This window comes from Schistocerca gregaria, chromosome 4 (assembly GCF_023897955.1).
Source record: "Schistocerca gregaria isolate iqSchGreg1 chromosome 4, iqSchGreg1.2, whole genome shotgun sequence".
Classification (NCBI taxonomy): Eukaryota; Metazoa; Arthropoda; class Insecta; order Orthoptera; family Acrididae; genus Schistocerca; species Schistocerca gregaria.
The window spans coordinates 683,582,453-683,603,713 of record NC_064923.1 but is presented as its reverse complement, the minus strand read 5'-3'; the positions used below and the strand labels follow the sequence as shown (position 1 = coordinate 683,603,713).

Sequence of the window (21,261 nt, the reverse complement as noted above, 5' to 3'; positions counted from 1 at the left end):
CTGATAAGGTAGGGAATGAGGAGGTTCAGTGCAAAATCGGAGAGGAAAGGAATGTGTGCAAAACATAGAGAAGGGACAGGATAATAATACGTTAAGACTACTACGGTACTAGAGGGAGCCGTAGAGGTCAAAAACTGTAGAGGAAGACAGAGATTGGAATATAGCCAGAAAATAATTGAAGATGTAGGTTGCAAGTGCTACTCTGAGATGAAGAGGTTGGAACAGGAGAGGAAGTCGGGCCGGGCCGCATCAGAGCAGTCAGAATACTGAAGATTAAAAAAAAAAATAGTATGCAGCGCTGTGGTTTGGCTCGTTTCTCAGCAACATTCCCATTCTTTAACCTCTTGTACGTCTAACAGCAACGTCACACACGTAACCAAAAATGACGAAATAACGACGCCACGGGAATCCATCAGAATATGAAATGTTGAAAGCTGGATTTAGGGCATATCCCCCCAACACCCTAAGGCACAGAGGTTCTCCATCTCCGGTGTAGATCGGAATCCGCATGCTGAAGCCCAAAGCCCGGGCCAGTTGCAACGACTACGATGGTCTGGTACATGGCAATGAAGGCGCGTAAAATAACACTCAGGATTAAAACCCAAATCCAGTAACTACACGTCCGACAAAGAACACTTTTCCGCATATATGGAAACACTACTAGAAGTGTACGGTTGAATATAAACGCAGATACTAGCGCTGTTGGGTTTGACAAACAACGCCACCTGTGTCATGTCCTAACTACGTTGCAAGTGCCATTTGTGGTAAAAATAGTGTTCTGTGCAGTTGTGAGTGCATTATATTGGAGCTAAGTGAATTCCAGCGAGGAAAAAATTTTGTTGTTCTAATGGTGGGTGCTTCGGCAACCAAGAAGCCGAAGTGCTCGGTATTTCATGAGGCACCGCATTGACAGAGCAAAGACGAAAAACTTCATCCCCTATCACAATACTTGTGGGTTGAGTGATCAGGACGGTTGGTCACTGAACATAAATACACTACTGGCCATTAAAATTACTACACCACGAAGATGACGTGCCACAGACACGGAATTTAACCGACATGAAGAAGCTGCTGTGATATGCAAATGATTAGCTTTTCAAAGCATTCACACAAGGCTGGCACCGGTGGCGACACCTACAACGTGCTGACACGAGGAAAGTTTCCAACCGATTTCTTATACACAAACAGCGTTGCCTGATGAAACGTTGTTGTGATGCCTCGTGTAAAGAGGAGAAATGCGTACCTTCACGTTTCCGACTTTGATATACGTCGGATTGTAGCCTATCGCGATTGCGGTTTATGGTTTCGCGACATTGTTGCTCGCGTTGGTCGAGATCCAATGACTGTTGGCAGAATATGGAATCGGTGGGTTCAGGAGGGTAATACCGAACGCCGTGCTGGATCCCAACGGCCTCGTATCACAAGCAGCACGAACAGTTCGACGACTTTTGCAGCAGCATGGGCTATCAGGTCGGAGATCATGGCTGCGTTCATCCTTGACGCTGCATCACACACAGGAGCGCCTGCTATGGTGTACTCAACGACGAACCTAGGTGCACGAATGGCAAAACGTCATTTTTTCGGATGAATCCAGGTTCTGTTTACAGCATCTTGATGGTCGCATCCGTGTTTGGCAACATCGCGGTGAACGCACATTGGATGCGTGTATTCGTCATCGCCATTCTGGCGTTCATCCGTCGTGATGGTATGAGGTGCCATTGGTTATACGTCTCGGTCACCTCTTGTTCGCATTGACGGCACTTTGAACAGTGGACGTTACATTTCAGATGTGTTACGACCTGTGGTTCTACCCTTCATTCGATCCCTGCGAAACCCCACATTTCATCAGGATAATGCACAACCGCATGTTGCAGGTCCTGTACGGGCCTTTCTGGATACAGGAAATGTTCGACTGCTGCCCTGGCCAGCACATTCTCTAGATATCTCACCAATTGAAAACGTTTGGTCAATGGTGGCCGAGCAACTGGCTCGTTACAATACGCCAGTCACTACTCTTGATGAAGCTGCATGGGCAGTTGTACCTGTACACGCCATCCAAGCTCTGTTTGACTCAATGCCCAGGCGTATCAAGGCCGTTATTACAGCCAGAGGTGGTTGTTCTGGGTACTGATTTCTCAGAATATATGTGCCCAAATTGCGTGAAAATGTCAGTTCTAGTGTAATATATTTCTCCAAGGAATATCCGTTTATCATCTGCATTTGCCGAAGACCTAAAAACTGGACTATGGAGCAACAGAAGAAAGTAATTTGGCCAGATGAGTCATGCTTCACAATTTTTTCGACTTTTGGCCGAGTTTACTTCCCAAGAACGAAGCATTGCAAGAGCTCGGTAACGATTTGGGCAGCCATATTGCTGTATCCATATGTCCTACAGTTCCTCTGCCAGGTCGCATTACTGCCAACGGTTATGTGAACATTTTGCCTGATCAGGTGGGTCCACCACATGTTAGAATGTTTGTTTCCCAATGATGACGTGTTCCAAGAGGACAGGGTGCCCGTTCACACAGCTTGCATCGTCCAAAATTGGTTTCGTGAACACGAGGATGAATTGTCGGGTCCCCCACAGCCACCCAGTCGTCAGATCTAAGTGTTATTGAGCCTTTATACACTCCTGGAAATGGAAAAAAGAACACATTGACACCGGTGTGTCAGACCCTCCATACTTGCTCCGGACACTGCGAGAGGGCTGTACAAGCAATGATCACACGCACGGCACAGCGGACACACCAGGAACCGCGGTGTTGGCCGTCGAATGGCGCTAGCTGCGCAGCATTTGTGCACGGCCGCCGTCAGTGTCAGCCAGTTTGCCGTGGCATACGGAGCTCCATCGCAGTCTTTAACACTGGTAGCATGCCGCGACAGCGTGGACGTGAACCGTATGTGCAGCTGACGGACTTTGAGCGAGGGCCGGACCGCAGCGACGCACGGATGCACGCCAAGACCGTAGGATCCTACGCAGTGCCGTAGGGGACCGCACCGCCACTTCCCAGCAAATTAGGGACACTGTTGCTCCTGGGGTATCGGCGAGGACCATTCGCAACCGTCTCCATGAAGCTGGGCTACGGTCCCGCACACCGTTAGGCCGTCTTCCGCTCACGCCCCAACATCGTGCAGCCCGCCTCCAGTGGTGTCGCGACAGGCGTGAATGGAGGGACGAATGGAGACGTGTCGTCTTCAGCGATGAGAGTCGCTTCTGCCTTGGTGCCAATGATGGTCGTATGCGTGTTTGGCGCCGTGCAGGTGAGGGCCACAATCAGGACTGCATACGACCGAGGCACACAGGGCCAACACCCGGCATCATGGTGTGGGGAGCGATCTCCTACACTGGCCGTACACCTCTGGTGATCGTCGAGGGGACACTGAATGGTGCACGGTACATCCAAACCGTCATCGAACCCATCGTTCTACCATTCCTAGACCGGCAAGGGAACTTGCTGTTCCAACAGGACAATGCACGTCTGCATGTATCCCGTGCCACCCAACGTGCTCTAGAAGGTGTAAGTCAACTACCCTGGCCAGCAAGATCTCCGGATCTGTCCCCCATTGAGCATGTTTGGGACTGGATGAAGCGTCGTCTCACGCGGTCTGCACGTCCAGCACGAACGCTGGTCCAACTGAGGCGCCAAGTGGAAATGGCATGGCAAGCCGTTCCGCAGGACTACATCCAGCATGTCTACGATCGTCTCCATGGGAGAATAGCAGCCTGCATTGCTGCGAAATGTGGATATACACTGTACTAGTGCCGACATTGTGCATGCTCTGTTGCCTGTGTCTATGTGCCTGTGGTTCTGTCAGTGTGATCATGTGATGTATCTGACCCCAGGAATGTGTCAATAAAGTTTCCCCTTCCTGGGACAATGAATTCACGGTGTTCTTATTTCAATTTCCAGGAGTATAGTTTACTTTGGAGTGAAGGCTGCGCGATCGCTATCCACCTCTACCATTATTACCTGGACTTTGTACTACTGTGCAGGAAGAATAATATAAGATTCAGTTGAAACCCTTTCAGGGCCCGTATTTATCCACTCCGAGACGAGTGAAAACTGTTTTGAACGCTTACGGGTTTCCTACTTCGTATTAAGCTTGGCATTTTGTATTTGTTCAGCTCCTGTACGTTACATGGCAAGAATAAACTAGGTAGCCGGCCGGTGTGGCCGAGCGGTTCTAGGCGCTTCAGTCTGGAACCGCGCGACTCCTACGGTCGCAGGTTCGAATCCTGTCTCGGCCATGGATGTGTGTGATGTCCTTAGGTTAGTTAGGTTAAGTAGTTGTAAGTTCTAGGGGACTGATGACCTCAGATCTTAAGTCCCATAGTGCTCAGAGTCATTTGAAACATTTTTGAATGAAGTAGGTTGGCCCACTTCTTTTATTACTTTCCGTTGTCTTCGTATAGTACACGCTTCGTTATCCGAGGTCGCTAACGCAAGCTTGTGGCGCGGCGCCCGACTTGGATGCACACCGGTTCGAATCCTGTGGCGGAAAATTTTCACTGCCTGAATTCGGCCGGCAACAGAAGGATTCCCAATTGGAGACTTTTTTTTTTGGGGGGGGGGGGGAGGGGGCATTTCCATTTCTGGCATCCTTACAAGCTAAACCACTCCAAAACATTGGTGGAAACCCTTAGAAGAGAACTATTTTTAGTTTAATTCTGGGGCGATGTACCTCAGACAAAAATGTATTGAAGCCTAATAAACGCGAATGTGTACCAGTTTATGTGTCTACATAAAGCGATGGCTTGCTCGACACAGAAACTTCAAAAACAAAACACATTACAACGTCTAATACGATGTAGGAGACCCTTTGGCATTCAACAGTTTCCAGTCGTCTCGGAATGGGTAAATATGGTTTTCAAGGGATTCTTCCATCAGTCTTCCTGCAAAATTGGACGGTAATATAGAGGGGTATAGCGTTCGTGCACCCTTCGTTCCAAAGTAGATCGCAAAGGTTCAACAATGTTGAGATCTGGCGGCTGTGTTGACCAGCGGAGATACGGCAGTTCATTCCAGTGCACATCAAATAAGTACTGGACGATGAGGGTTGTGTGAACAAAGATCCTGTCGTCTTCCAACAGAGCAAAACCATTGGGGAACGCACATTGTGCCATGGAGCAGAAGTGATCGGCCGAAACGGTCACGTATCCGTGACAGTAATGCCACATTGCAAATAACTATTGGGCCGAAATTATACCATGATACGGCTCTCCAAATCATCACCGAAGTCACGCCATGTTTCGCTGTTTGGACGTAAACTCGGCCAGTAGTTGGAAACTCATACATTGCCCCGTTTTATGGCTTTGGCACCAAGTATACCTTTATGGACGTTTGCATCACTGATTGAGTTATTGTGGAACACCAGTTCTCCTTGCAATTCCACGCTTTTGGAACTTCGATTTTGTTTTGGTGCTAATGGCATTACAAGTGTGACGTTTCGTTCTGCAGTGACTTTCGCAGCACTCGTCCACTTATTTTTCGTCGCAATCTTCTTGTATGACCGCCTTTCACGAACACTCAACACGCACTTTCTCCGCACTGTGACGTAGCGGTTAATGTTTCTCGCTTTTCATGTACGCGGTATAACCTTCGACACGGTGCCTCTTGAAACACCACACACTTCTTGGCTACCTAGATTAGGGAAGCACCCAGTATATAAGCAACAACACTGTGTCCACTTTCGAATCCAGTTAGCCCAGACGTAAGGCATAAAAGACTGTTAGGCGACGGCTGACACTTGCAGCGTGTTGAGGACATTGCACAGGTACCGCTCGTGATCAATCTGCTGGCTTGGCTAGTATCAGTACTTAACGATCAAGCATGCATTTTTCGCTTGTTTCCGTGTTTCTGTCCAAAAAATTTTGGAAATTTGTGGAAAAATCTTATGGGACTAAATTGTCCCAGGTTTACACTCTACGTAATCTAACTTAAACTAACTTACGCTAAGCACATCACGTACACCCATGCCAAGGGAGGACTCGAACCTCCGACGGGAGAGGCGCCCGGACCGTGACAAGACGACGAAGACCGTGCGGTTACCTCGCGTGATTGTTTTTGACCAACCGCTGTATGTCAGGTCGTGGTTTTAGGCACTCACAACACGATGAATAAATAGCGTAGCAGGGAGAGGCATGTAGAAAGCATTCATTATTTGTGATTTAAGACAAAGTTGTTCTTCGGGGGATGGTCTTGTTCGTACCATTTCATCACATTTCCCGGCTGATGGTGGTGGTGGTGGTTGGTGTTTAACGTCCCGTCGACAACGAGGTCATTAGAGACGGAGCGCAAGCTCGGGTTAGTGAAGGATTGGGAAGGAAATCGGCCGTGCCCTTTCAAAGGAACCATCCCGGCATTTGCCTGAAACGATTTAGGGAAATCACGGAAAACCTAAATCAGGATGGCCGGAGACGGGATTGAACCGTCGTCCTTCCGAATGCGAGTCCAGTGTGCTAACCACTGCGCCACCTCGCTCGGTTCCCGGCTGATGTCAATCTAGATACCTGCGCTGACAGTTCTTTGTTACGGACATCCATCAGCAATTAATACTTTAACATTTAATTCACCGACCGAGGTGGCGCAGTGGTTAGCACAATGGACTCACATTCGGGAGGATGACGGTTCAATTCCGTCGTCCGGCCATCCTGATTTAGGTTTTCCGTGATTTCCCTAAACCGCTCCAGGCAAATGCCAGGATGCTTCCTTTGGAAGGGCACGGCCGACTTCCTTCCCTAATCTGATGATACCGATGACCTCGCTATTTGGTCTCTTCCCCCAAACAAGCCAACCCAACAATCCTTTTTATTCGACGAGAGTGACATTTTTACAAACCTCCTGAAATGTTACAGCAAAAAGTAAATGCGGCCGCTGATAAAGTAGACAAGGCAACAGCCCACAAGCGGCCTTCCGCACTGCGCGGGCTGTCATTGCTATGTCCGCCATCAGGAGTAGTCCTTCTCGGACTTCTAGGTGGTTTCCCTACGTTCCTCCAGGAGAATGGCGCAATTGTTCCTGCACACTGAGCTGCATTCCTGTCCAGCTGAACGACACAGCTCAGTTCCTTTCCCTTTCTGACGACTAGATGCCCGCCATCGGCCTGCAGTAGTGCGTAAGATTGTAGACACTTCTGAATCACAGTAGTAATCCTGAGGTGATAAAAATGATTTACTACTCTGCGACGCACTGAGGACATCTGCACGTTTCCCGTGACTAGATCCGAATTTAATAGACGTCAACAATGATCAGAAGTGTAGCGGACGTGCAATAACAGACTGAAGTTCGTAATTACGTATTACCAGTTGCAACTGCTAGAGCAACGGGCAAGCCCTTGTGTCTTACGCGGGCAATCAGAAGCATGGACAGTGTGAATCGCCTAAAACTTGCACTGCAGATAAGATATTGCAGAAATGGAAAGTGCAGTTGATGGGAGGGGCTTGTACTGTTAGCCAAATAAACAGATTGTAATAATAATTAGGATGTGTATTTTTTGTGCAAAAATACTATTTTTAAGTGGAACAGTGCCTCTTGGCATTAACTAAAAGAGGGTAAATTAAGATAATTAGAGCGTCAGTGGCGTTTTTTTTTTAGGATTCTAGTGAGAGTCGTGTTTTGAAAATTTGTGCCATTCTACCTCCGTAGTTTCTAGGTACGATGTTGTTATGTTTCCTTACAGTGTCCTTGACTGCATTGCGACTTTGCTAGTCAGTTAATGTGTGACAATCCAAGCAGTAGGTCGTGAGTGGACAATGAGATTTACCAATATAGAAAAAGCCGACTTGCTCGTGGTGTACGGAGAGTGTAGGAAGAATGCAGTTCATTCTTTTACGGTGTATGCGGCAAGATATCGCAATAGGCGTCAACCATCTCGTCAGTTATTTATCAACCTCTTCAACCAGTTTCGTGAAAGTGGTAGTGTAAGACCTAGACAACGTAACAGAAGGAAACAAGTGACAGACAACAGAAGAGGGGGAAATTAATGTTGTTGATGCTGTTGCAATTGGTTCGCACGATAGCTGCTGCGCAATTGCACGAGGAAGCGGCACAAGTGAGGCAAGTGTTCCACGCATTTCCCATCGAAATAGGTAGGCTCCACCCGTGTCACATCTCTCTCCATCAAGAGCCGTATGAAAACGATTATGAGAAAGGTGCTAACTTCTGTACATAGGTATTAAGACAGAATACTCCAGATTTATCATTTATCTCGTTCAGCGACGGAACCACATTTACTAATCAAGGCCAACTAAACCGCCGAAACATGCACCATTGGTCTGTTGACTATTCCCGTCGCCTTCAGCACATGGAACGTCAGCGTCCATGGAGTATGAACGTTTGCTGTGGGATAGTAAACCATCAGCTCATAGACCTGATTTTTCACAGACGAAACACTGAAAGACCACAAGTATGGTCTCTGGTTCGAGTCCTGTCTCGGACCTGGATATGTGTGATGTCCTTAGGTTAGTTAAGTTTAAGTAGTTCTAAGTTATAGGGGACTGATGACCTCAGATGTTAAGTCCCATAGTGCTCAGAGCCATTTGAATCATTTTTGAGATCATCTTCCTCGGATGCTAGAAGACGTTCCTTTGCAGACAAGGGGGAATTGTGGTACCAGCATAATAGCTGTCCAGCCTACAGTGTACGAAGCACTACAGCATATTTTGACGTATTGTTTCCAAATCATTGGATTGGACGCAGTGGACCTGTACCTTGACCGGTCCGTTCTCCGGATTTGACGCCTGTAGACGTTTTTCTGTGTGGAAAGCTGAAAGAGGCTGTCTACAAGGACATACCAGCTACACCCGATGGTATGCAACGACGTATTACTGCGGTCTGCTCAGACATCTTCGCTCAAATACTAGCACGTGTGCAACAGTGGTTCCATACCAGACTGGAAACGTGTACAGCCGCTGCCGGTGCTCATTTTGAACACAGCCTGTGATAGTCAATTGTCTCGTTGCTAGTCAAAATTTATAGAACTTTTGTTGTTCTTTAGTGTGTGCTACCACAGGAATTGTTCAAGTGTCGGTGTGGAAACTTTTCAAAATAAGATATCTCGTAAACGGTAGAATCCTGCAACAGAAATCACAGGCGTTCTGATTTACCTCACTTTGAGTTTTAATGTCGATGGACATTTTTTCCATGCAGTGTATGTTTGATCAAAAAATTCGCTTTCTAAATATTATTACAATCTGTTGATTGGCTAACAGTACAAGCCCCTGACTAGCAATCGCCGGCCGCGGTGGCCGAGCGGTTCTAGGCGCTTCAGTCTGGAACCGCGTGACTGCTACGGTCGCAGGTTCGAATCCTGCCTCGGGCGTGGATGTGTGTGATGTCCTTAGGGTAGTTAGGTTTAAGTAGTTCTAAGCTCTAGGGGACTGATGACCTCAGATGTTAAGTCCCATAGTGCTCAGAGCCATTTGAACCATTTGACTACCAATCCGTTTTGTGAAAACCGGACTTTCTATTACCACATAGGTGCTTCACCCCATATAAGGACACAAAAAGAATCATAATTATAGGTCCTTCAAAAACGGATGTGATAATAATAAATCGAGGGATGTAGCATATCATTTACTCCTTTTTTAACATGTATATTGAAGATCCCGTAAAAAAACTGGAAGAAGGAAGTCTATGAAGGTATACAGCTGAAAAGGAACCACCATCTAAATACTATGCTGTATGCAGATAATGCATTACAAACTATGGACTTACAACTTACTAAGTACAAGTTACGTTGGGAAGAAAACATTACAATGTAAAAATATATGCTACTAAAATAAACAAAAGTTATGTTCCACTAAAGAAAATTCCCTGTTCTATCTAAGAGAGTTATCGAAAACGAGGTTGAGCAAGTCTTCAATTTGACTTAGTGAGGCAGTGACATGTCTTGTCGTCGACAAAGACATAGAAATGAAAAGCAACGAATTTCAGCACGTATGTGGAACATTAAACAAAACTTTAAAAAATGAATTTAGCTGAGCCAAAAATTGAAACTGTGTAACACAATAGCAGTGTCGAGCTACTCTATGGTAACGAATTCTGGACTGAGAGAAAAAGAAAGAAAAAAAAAGCATGCACTCAGCAGAAATGAGATTTTTAAGAACTGCCAAACATTGCTCAAGGAGGGACCACGTAAAAAATTACGACATGGTTCAAAATGGCTCTGAGCACCATGGGACTTTACATCTATGGTCATCAGTCCCCTAGAACTTAGAACTACTGAAACCTAACTAGCCTAAGGACAGCACACAACACCCAGCCATCACGAGGCAGAGAAAATCTCTGACCCGCCGGGAATCGAACCCGGGAACCCGGGCGTGGGAAGCGAGAACGCTACCGCACGACCACGAGATGCGGGCTAATTACGACATCCTGGCAGCATTGGGAGTATGTAATTTAATACAGTCAAGAATGTGGACGGAAGATCAAGCGGATATGTGAAGATATAATTCCATTAGTTGTAAACGAGTAGAAAACCATAGGAAGAGATTATGCTGGATGGCCGAGAAAGAGATAGAGCTAATTATGTGAAGTCTGAACAGGTGTACTGCCTAAGCCTTGAAACGCAGAAAATTATACATATAGGGTGGTCAGAAACAGTCTGGAAAGCTCATAAGTGTGTTACAGGGTAGGCTGCGCTAAGGAATAATTGTTAGAAAAATAGCCGAAACGATTCGCCGTTTCGGATTGAAAATTCCTGACAGGGCTTATAGAGATTGTAGAGGGGGCTAAGTAGAGGAGTTTTTCATAAAGAACCCACGTCCAGAAATGTACCGTTTGGATATAAAATAAGTTTGATGATTGAAACACTTACAAATCCCCAGCTTCACAGTACGCACACAAGCTGAGAAGTGGACGCAGCCGTAATTATGACGTCACACACCATCTTCGTCCGACTACAGCAACGTCTACGAGAAGCTGGTACGTTCGAAGCTAGGAGTGTTGAATGTGGGGCTCCATGGACGCGCTTCACTCTTGAATTTGAAGAGGACGTCCTTCTTAACGAGGAGGAGAACCCGAGGAGAAGTACTCGACATATTTTCGATGCTATGCGCTTCTGCAGCACATATGACATACAGTGTTCATTGTCTCAGCTGCGTGCCATGAAGCGGGAGATTTGAAAGTGATGCATTCTTCAAACTGATTTTACATCAAAACGGTGAATTTCCGGACATGGGTTCCGTATCAAAACTTCATCTACCAAGGCCCCTCTAAAACCGATAGATGCATGTGATAGGAATTTTGTTTAAATTGTAACTGTTTACGATGTACCACATTGATGAAGGGGGCGTCGAGACCAACAATTTGATATCCGACACTTGCGGTCTATCACGCCGGGAAACAGCCTCCAGTTGGCCTACAGAACAACTTGCGAATATGGACAACCATCAGCTGTAGAATGGAATGACAACAGTGAAAATTTCTGCCGGACCGGGAATCGAACCCGGATTTCCCGCATGAAGCGAGCGGTCGCCCTACTGTTTGGCTATCCCTGCACAACTCACGGCCATATCCACACTTCCATATATCGTCAACCATACAACAATCTGCATTCATACATCCATTATGTATATTCCCGTACAGGTGAGACATTTTACTTACAAGTTGCTTGCACGGTGTAGACGACATTGCAGTGGCTGTGTTATTCTGGATAAGACGCAAGGTCCCTTTGGTCTAGCATGCAAGCACTGCAACATCGTATTAATAGGTTAAGTTTTCATGTGAGGGTACTGACGCAAAATACCTGGGCATTTACAAGTTGAGGCAAATGCCCAGGATGTCTGGACAAATGCCCAGAATTCATAAATGCTCGGGCACTTATGCATGTTAAAGATTAATTGATAAGTGACGCTTATAAAAAAATTAAGCTTATATTTTGTATCGGATATGTTTTTTGTAACACTGTTTCGTTAGTGGTTGGGTAACCAACTTGAAAAAGCTGCTTGAGAATTAGGGAAGAGTAAGTAAACTGGACTGTAAACGTAACTTTTTACATCTTTAATGAGATCAATTCTTAGGGATAGCACATAAGAAAAAAAGAAAACAACACTCAAGTTTTAAAATAATTTTTGAAGTGAAGTACGGTTTATGTTAAGTAGGTGGCCTGTTCATAATGTTTTTACTTAACTATACTACTGCAAAAAATTGAAACAGTTTCATGATCTTCGTAAGTTGGAAAAGAATTATGGAATTCCCACTGTGCCTCAGATTCTCCTGAGCCTAATTCCTTGCTGACTGCTGGTTTCTTTTTCATTTTATCTTTGCATTTGTTTGTTCAGTATCAGGTTTTTCTTGGATTCTACAAGAATATGTCGTGTTCCTGCTCCATTCATTAACTTCCAGTTATAGGAGAGGTAAGTTAATTTTGCAATTCTCTGGTGAGAGAGATCTACCCAAAAGTGCCAAAGGAACACTCTCTAGCAGCAGATGTAACTGGCGCTCCCAGAATTTTCATGGCAGCTTGTGCCAATTCACAAGTTCATCTTAAACCTCGCCACTACAATAAATGACGTACACAATGATTTTCATCTTCCTTAGAGTGAGGATCTACTCCTTCTCACACAGATTGTCTGGACCAAATTCCTTGTTTCTCCCTATAATTAGCCAAGTTCTCTCTAACGTAAGTGATTTATAGTCCAGTGCTCTTTGCTGCGCCACAAACAAAGCTTATTGCATCAAGAACCTCGGTAGGCTTCAGGTTATTACTTTGTACTGCTGGATCAAGAAGATTAGTAGCAAGATGGATAGTAAACGCAACGAATTACTTCGTAGCTTGGAATTTAGATAAGACTGACTTCTCTTCTGCAGATTGCAGTGGAGAGGATGGTAATTTCCCAATGAGAACTTCCACCAACTTATTGAAGTTCGTGGCTATTTTGTGAACTTGAGGCGCATTTAACTCTAAAGCTGTTATGAAATGAGCGATTGGGTTCAAGAGCACTATCATTTTCTTAACTCTTGTCCAGAAAACATCAACATCCAGAACTCTTTTCATTATGTCAGGCTGCAGGTATGACTGCGTCCTTTCGTTTTCAGCTAAGGTTTGTAAGACAACTGTATTTGATTTCAAACTTTCAAGACAAAAGATACGGCTCCTCCATCTTGTCCATCCCGGAAGCTTTAGTGACATCATATATTTGAATTTTTTTCATCTGATATTTCATCGAACACTGCTTGTAAAATGTGGCTCTGTTTTACGGCTGATGTTGCAAAACATCATCTGCATTTGCCATGAAAGTATTGATTGTATGATAGCCGAAAATATTTCAGATCACAACAAGTTTAATAGTTGCGTAGGCACCCAAGTGGAACAATGTGAGGGAACTCATCCTTTACCAGCTTCAATGCAGCGCCTTGGGCTTCCATTTTTTGTTATTAAATCTTGTTTTTATTTTAGTGTTCTCATTTTACCTTCACAGCACTGCAGTTGTACAAAAGTAGATAAAGAAACGGGAGAACAGAAAACTATAGTCTGGTTCAAATATCGCTACACCTGACAAAGCTTTTTTTTTTTTTTCACTGAAAACAATTTAACATTTGTCATCAAGAAAACATGTCAGCTGTTCAATACATCCAGTAATAATTTTGTTATCAATAACCATTCTTTAATAACACAGAGAGATTAGACACAGATTATGAAGTGTGTTATATTACAAAGTGATTTCCGAAGAACAATGTGTGTGTGTGTGTGTGTGTGTGTGTGTGTGTGCTGGTAAAACGGAAAAGAACAGTATAAATGATAAGCAACTGTCAGCAACAGATGCCCTTCCTTGATGCAGCGAGTTGGAATGCAAGGAAAAAAAATGCTTCCGTCTTCTTTCTTTCCATTCTTAGGAGTAGAGGCAGTGAATGATATACCGGTACGTAGTTTTAAGTGGAAACATTTACTAACTTTTAATATCGGTAGTACGTCCCATCCCTTATTTTAATTGGTAAATTATATATTCTAGCACTAAAAACTTTAAAAAGTACTTTTTCATATGAATGCGCAGATTTTGGTCATTTAAAACAGCTTTAGGAAAATGCCCAATTATAAATGTCCTGCCCGCTGGGCATTTGTCCGGCTTACAACGCTATGTGAGTGTAATGAAAGGAAAATAATTTTGAAAAATTTATGCAAAAACTAATTACTTTTTGTATTCGATCTAAACTTAACCTTTACAGGCATAGTAAGAAGGTCAGATAAACAGAACGCTTTCGTTGTTAATTTTACGTTCTTAAAATTCACAATATTGGGAGGTACAATTTACGCATACACCAGTTTTACAATTTGTAAGTGTACAACTAGGCCAGTGTTATAAGTGGGTGACGCGATATTTAAAATCTCGTGCGGTGCGCATGCGCTGTAAATTAGCTTGCTTTTGTATGTCAGCTTGACGTTGTTTTCTGGCTTGATTGATCATAAGTGTCATATTCGACAGAGCTAAGTCTTGCTATCTTTCTGTCAGAAGGAATCCTGCTCAAGCCAAAGTTGCCGAGTACCTTCGGCTTTTGTGGTTGCATTTAAAATATCTTTACTGAATAAACGATCTACACCGCGTAACTTAATAAAAATATCGGACTTCGTAAACGAATAAGATTTGTGAACGTTCTGTTAAACGAGAGATACAAGTAATGACAATTAAGGCTAGAGATAATTTATAATATCGCTCAGCAAAACCATACCAGCTTCTGCTAGTGCAATTACAGTGGCCACATTTAACTTTAAGTACTGCAGTATAGTAAAGGATAGGAACTGACGTAAAGAACGTTTGCTGAATCTTTACAATAATTATTGTTTCAGTCATCGGCAATCGTACTGACCAGTATAAGATCATACCATAAAAGATAATCCAATGATAATGAACGACTCATTGTCGCGTAATAGCATGTGTAGTAAGACACGAAATAAACCAGGAGCTCTAGGTCCGTACTGTATGCTTATTATTACAAACGTGACACTATTTATAAATACGATATTGCAGTGCCTGTGTTGTTCAGAAGTACGATGCAAAGTTCAATTAAAATGTCTCCCTTGTACGAGAATGTACTCAATGGATATACAAGTACAGGTTGTAGACACATGGTTGACGACATATGGAAGTTCAGGGCTGGCCGTGAAACGTGGTGGGATGGCCTAATGGTATAGCGACCGCTCGCGATAGGCGAGACATCCGGGTTCGATTCTCGATCAGGCACAAATCTTCGTTGTCGCCACCCGGTTACACAGCTGATGGTTTTCCTTATACGCGACTGCGAATACATTTCACTTTACATAATTTATTTAATAATTTAGCAGCAGGTATAAAAGACAGCCAACCAATAAATAGTGGTTTTCGAGTAACCTTTACCATGGTTACGACAGATTTAAACCCATCTTCTTCAGAAGAACAAAGAAACTTCATATTAGCAATTCATTCAGTAAAAAAATGTCTCCACGTGATATGTATCGGCAACGGTCTGTATGTCCATATGTGGACGAATTGGAGTCGGCATGTGGACATATTGTAGTCGGCATATAGCTACTTACATTGTCTGTTATTTTAAGTGATTGTTTTTACTGATGTGACAAGCCCTTGATTCTAGGGGCCTTAATTTTTACATATGGACATACATGTGCAGACAACTTTTACTGAATGACTTGCTAATGTGAAATTTGTTTGCCCTTCTGAAGAAGACGGGTTTAAATCCGTCGAAACCACGGTAAAGGTTATTTGAAAACCACCATTTAGTGCAACATTATAGCTGTCTTTATACCTTCTGTTCTGTAACCGTTGCTATAGTGCAGCCACATTCAATATATTTAAATTATTTACGTATACAGAGTCCGCCAGAAAAATGTATACACTCTTTGTCAGGCTCTATCGAGATATCGATACTGTCGATTTGTGTTGCGAGTGCGTTGTAGTATGGTCTTTGGCTCAACAGATGTTAGTACTTTCATCTGGGTATTGAGAAAACAAGACGGCTGGAGCACGCTTGACATTCAAGCAACGAAAATGTATTGTTAAGTGGTTTATCAAGTTTTATAATGCCATTGAAGTGCAACGTCAGTGGAGCCCGGAGTTTGAAACAGAACCCGCAAACCCGCCTAACAAATAAACGTATAATTGACAAGTTTTATTTGCATAGAACGATTTGTGATATTCACAAAGGAAGATCAGGAAGATAGCGTACAGCTACAAGTCCTGCTTCGTCGGCCCTCGTGTTGGATACGTTTGTTAATTTTCCACAGAAGTCTGCTACGCAATGTGCGCGTGAAGTGGGGGGTAAGCAGCACAAGCGGACGAAAAATTCTGAAAGCTGCAGAGTGGAAAGTTTACATTCCACGATTACTGCAAGCGATTAGGGATGACGATACTGATCACCGGATTCAATTTTGCGAATGGTATTAGCAAATGGTAACTGATGACGGACAATTTGTGACGAAGGTAGTGTGGAATGACGAGGCGCAATTTGAACTTAATGGAATCATGAATCGCCATAACAGTGTGTACTGGGCACCGGGAAATCCGCATGTTTATGTAAAGCGGTCAACCTACTAGAGGTTCATGTGTGGTGTGGACTATCATCTAGGGGATTAGTATGACCCTTTTTGTTTGATGCTACTGTTGCTGGAGGAATGTACCTGTAAATGTTATGCATCAGTTTTGCCAGGTATAAGTGCGCCAACAGAACGATGCGCGACCACCTAGCCGTACGAACTTTCCCGGACAACAATTTTTGGCGGCATTGTATTCGACGAAGTGATCTAACACCTTTGGACTTTCATTTATGGGGAACCGTGAAAGATAACGTCTAACGACGTAAGCTACGCATCACGCTGCATGAACTTCGCATGGGGATTACAGCGACATGTGCAGCGATCTCCACTATAACATTGACTGACGTAGTTGCGGTGACAGTCCGTCGTTCTGTTGTGTATAGCCGTCAACGGTGAACATTTTGAACATTTATTTATTATTTAGCGCATGGCATTTAACTACATTTCAGTATTGGATCAGGTTACTTTACATTACATAAGAATACATATATTCACAGACAAACATCTAGTCCTTGTATATATTCGATGGATCTTTGGGATTCCACGGGGAATTCTTCAAAGTCCCCACTGAACGCTCTAGCACTGCATTCTTCACTGATGTGTTGGATGGTCTGCTTAGAGCGCGCCGCTGTCACATGCTGGCGAAGACAGCAGTCCCCATTTGGAGAGTGAGTCATCACATCTTCCATGCCCAGTTCTTAATGGGTTCAGAGTTGACCAGATCTTGCGGGGTTGATCAAAACGAGGTACTGCGTCGGCAATATAAAGCAAGTTGTTGGGGCATTCCGGAGCCATTCTCTTCTCCAAGAGTTGATGTCAGACCCAGTGAGGCTGTCGAGAGCAAGAGGAGGGTGTCTTGAACGAAGCCTCTTAGTACTAAGATCAGGTATATCGATGTGTCGTATTTTTGGAGGTAGTATATGACTCAGGACAGGTAGCCATACGTTAGGGGTAGACCTAACGGTTCCTGAAATAAATACGCATAGTGTTGTTAAGTTCGACATCGATTTTGTTCACGTGGCAACTGTTTAGCCATACTGGTGTGCAGTACTCCGCCGCAGAGTATACTAGGCTCAGTGCAGATGTCCTCAGAGTTGTTGTTTTGAACTTTTAAAGTAACCCATGTGCTAAGCTGAAGGTTGTACAACATGTGTGGTCAGTTATTAAATTTAAAATAAACACATAAGTAATACTTTTCGTTTCTTAAAGTGTGTATATATTTTTCTGTGGGACTCTGTAAATGTAAAAGGAATTGAAGAATGAGAATCCTTCTTAAGTTATTTTAACGATGGTAAAAGAGGCGCCACAGGGGTCGAAACATAAATGTACGAACCAACTTTCTGGCGACGACCCTGGTGGTTAAAATGGTTCAAATGGCTCTGAGCAATATGGGACTTAAGAGCTGCGGTCATCAGTCCACTAGAACTTAGAACTACTTAAGACTAACTAACCTAAGGACATCACACACATCCATGCCCGAGGCAGGATTCGAACCTGCGACCGTAGCAGTCGCGCGGCTCCGGACTGAGCGCTTAGAACCGCGAGACCACCGCGGCCGGCGACGACCCTGGTGGCAAAATGGTTTTGAGTGTTAACAAAGTACACTACTGGCCATTAGAATTGCTACACCAAGAAGAAATGCAGATGATAAACGGGCACTCATTGGACAAATATATTATACTAAAACTGACATGTGATTACATTTTCACGCAGTTTGGGTGCATAGCTCCTAAGAAATCGGTACCTAGAGCAACCACCTCTGGCCGTAATAACGGCCTTTATACACCTGGGCCTTGAGTCAAACAGAGCTTGGATGGCGTGTACAGGTACAGCTGCCCATGCAGCTTCAACACGATACCACAGTTCATCAAGAGTAGTGACTGGCGTATTATGACGAGCCAGTTGCTCGGCCAACATGGACCAGACGTTTTCAACTGGTGAGACATCTGGAGAATGTGCTGGCCAGGGCAGCAGTCGAACATTTTCTGTATCCAGAAAGGCCCGTACAGAACCTACAACATGCGGTCGTGCATTATCCTGATGAAATGTGGGGTTTCGCAGGGATCGAATGAAGGGTAGAGTCACGGGTCGTAACACATCTGAAATGTAACGTCCACTGTTCGAAGTGCCGTCAATGCGAACAACAGGTGACCGAGACGTGTAACCAATCGCACCCCATACCATCACGCCGGGTGATACGCCAGTAAGTCGATGACGAATACACGCTTCCAATGTACGTTCATCACGATGTCACCAAACACGGATGCGACCATCATGATGCTGTAAATAGAACCTGGATTCATCCGAAAAAAATGACGTTTTGCCATTCGTGCACCCAGGTTCGTCGTTGAGTACACCATCGCAGGCGCTCCTGTCTGTGTGCAGCGTCAGGGGTAACTGCAGCAATGGTCTCCGAGCTAATAGTCCATGCTGCTGCTAACGTCCCCATCTGTTCACTCAGGGATCGAGACGTGGTTGCACGATCCGTTACAGCCATGCGGATAAGATGCCTGTCATCTCGACTGCTAGTGATACGAGTCCGTTGGGATCCAGCACGGCTTTCTGTATTACCCTCCTGAGCCCACCGATTCCATATTTTGCTAACAGTCATTGGATCTCGAACAAAGAGAGCAGCAATGTCACGGTACGATAAACCACAATCGCGATAGGATACAATCAGACCTTTATCAAAGTCGGAAACGTTATGCTATGCGTTTCTCCTCTTTACACGAGGTTTGACAATAACGTTTTACCAGGCAACGCCGGTCAACTGCTGTTTGTGTATGAGAAATCTGTTGGAAACTGTTCGCGTGTCAGCATCTTGGTGTCGCCACCGGCGCCAACCTTGTGTGAATTCTCTCTCATTTGCACATGACAGCATCTTCTTCTTGTCGGTTAAATTTCGCGTTTGTAGCACGTCATCTTCGTGGTGTAGCAATTTTAATAGCCAGTAGTGTACGTAAACCGAGTGTATGGAGGAGATGTGTGAGTGGTCTCTTTGTCGCAGAGGTGCAGTGGAGACGCTGGCGGTGTCGACGAACAGCACGGAGGTGCTGGTGAACGTGACGGAGCTGCAGCCGTACACGACGTACCGGCTGTCGGTGATTCCCGCCGACGAGGACGGCAAGCCGGTGGGCGACCGTAGCAAGTGGGTGAACGTGACGACGATGGAGACGCGGCCGTCGCCGCCGCGCAACGTCACGCTGGAGGAGGTGACGGGCGAGCGCGCGGTGGTGAGCTGGCTGGAGCCGCTGCCGCTGAACGGCGTGCTGCAGCGCTACGTGGTGCGCTACGGCGGGCGCGCGATCGACGTGGCGGCGGGGCAGGGCACGCGCGTCGCGCTGCCCGTGGACGGCGACCGCGAGTACAGCGTGGTGGTGGAGGCGTGCACCAACCAGGGCTGCACGCCGGCGCCGCGGCCGCTGGCGCTGCGCTCGCGCGTCGGCCCGCCGGGGCCGGTGGCGCGCGTGGCGGTGCGGCCGCAGCCGGCGGGGCGGCTGGCGCTGGCGTGGGAGGCGCCGGTCCCGCCGGGCGGCCCCCGCCACCTCTACCAGGCGCTGCTGCTGCACGCCGCCTCCGGCCGCAACCGCACGCTGCCGCTGCGGCCCGCCGCGCCGCACAACCTCACCGACGTGCTCGACGTGCCCTTCTGCGACGCCGACCCCGACGCCAGCTACAAGGTCGCCGTCAGGGCCATCAACCTCGACGAGCACAACGGCATGCTGCTGGGCAACTGGAGCGAGTGGACCGACGCTTACTGCCGCATTACGGGTACGTGTACTTTTTACAAATGGTTCAAATGGCTCTGAGCACTGTGGGACTCAACTGCTGTGGTCATTAGTCCCCTAGAACTTAGAACTACTTAAACCTAACTAACCTAAGGACATCACACACATCCATGCCCGAGGCAGGATTCGAACCTGCGACCGTAGCAGTCGCACGGTTACGGACTGCGGGCCTAGAACCGCGAGACCACCGCGGCCGGCTACTTTTTACATTTCGTCCATTTAGCCACTTTCAATCAATGAGAGTAGGCTAGTAACAAATCTTTAATTTTTAACACTTCCTGAAACACTGTACAGCATATTGTGAATACACAGATACGTATCCACCAGTCAAAGGGCCTACAGACCACGCATGCTTCCACAAACTGCCTCAATTCCTTTCAGTTTTGTTGTCGGTTCGTCCAGCCGCTTCCACCCCGAGGGCTGCCAGGTCCTTCGCCAGGTCTTTCAGCCAGAGCTGCACCGTCTGTTGTTTGGTAAAAAAAAAATCATGTTCAAATGTGTGTGAAATCTTCGAATTGTATTTTCTGGAGTTGAGAAGAAGCTGGCATTTGGTAGTTTGGTTATGTAGCAGAAAATCTTCCTGTGGACATTTGGGGTTTGGAATCCATGTGCAGCTATTAAGGCGAGGAACTCCTCAAAGCACTTACCAGGACAGAACACTGGTGCCAAGAGTTTCTCACGCGGATGAGCAAGCAATGCTTTCGGTCGACAAGGCGGAAAAGTGCCTACCTGGATCCACTTGTTAGGCACCTCTGGCCACAGCAGGGACAGGGACTCAGGAGAGAAGTGGGTCACTTGACCATGGAGTTTCGTCACCGTCGTAAATGCCCATTGCGTACAGGGATGGCGGCCATAAAAACCCACGAGTTTCCATGTTCACCTTGGTCCGGACACTCTTATTGGAGGCATCAGGTGGTGTCATTCCTCTGCCTGCCGAGTTTTTGTT

General features: G+C 45.7%; 1 protein-coding gene across 1 annotated transcript in view; it reads left to right on the top strand.

Annotated features, from left to right (window-relative positions):
* LOC126267869 (cytokine receptor-like) overlaps nucleotides 1-21,261 on the top strand; it is a 238,964-nt gene that overhangs the window by 17,116 nt on the left and 200,587 nt on the right. The window contains exon 2 of the mRNA XM_049973179.1: nucleotides 19,535-20,298. Coding sequence (XP_049829136.1) covers nucleotides 19,535-20,298 — 764 coding nt within the window. The remainder of the gene's footprint in view (nucleotides 1-19,534; nucleotides 20,299-21,261) is intronic.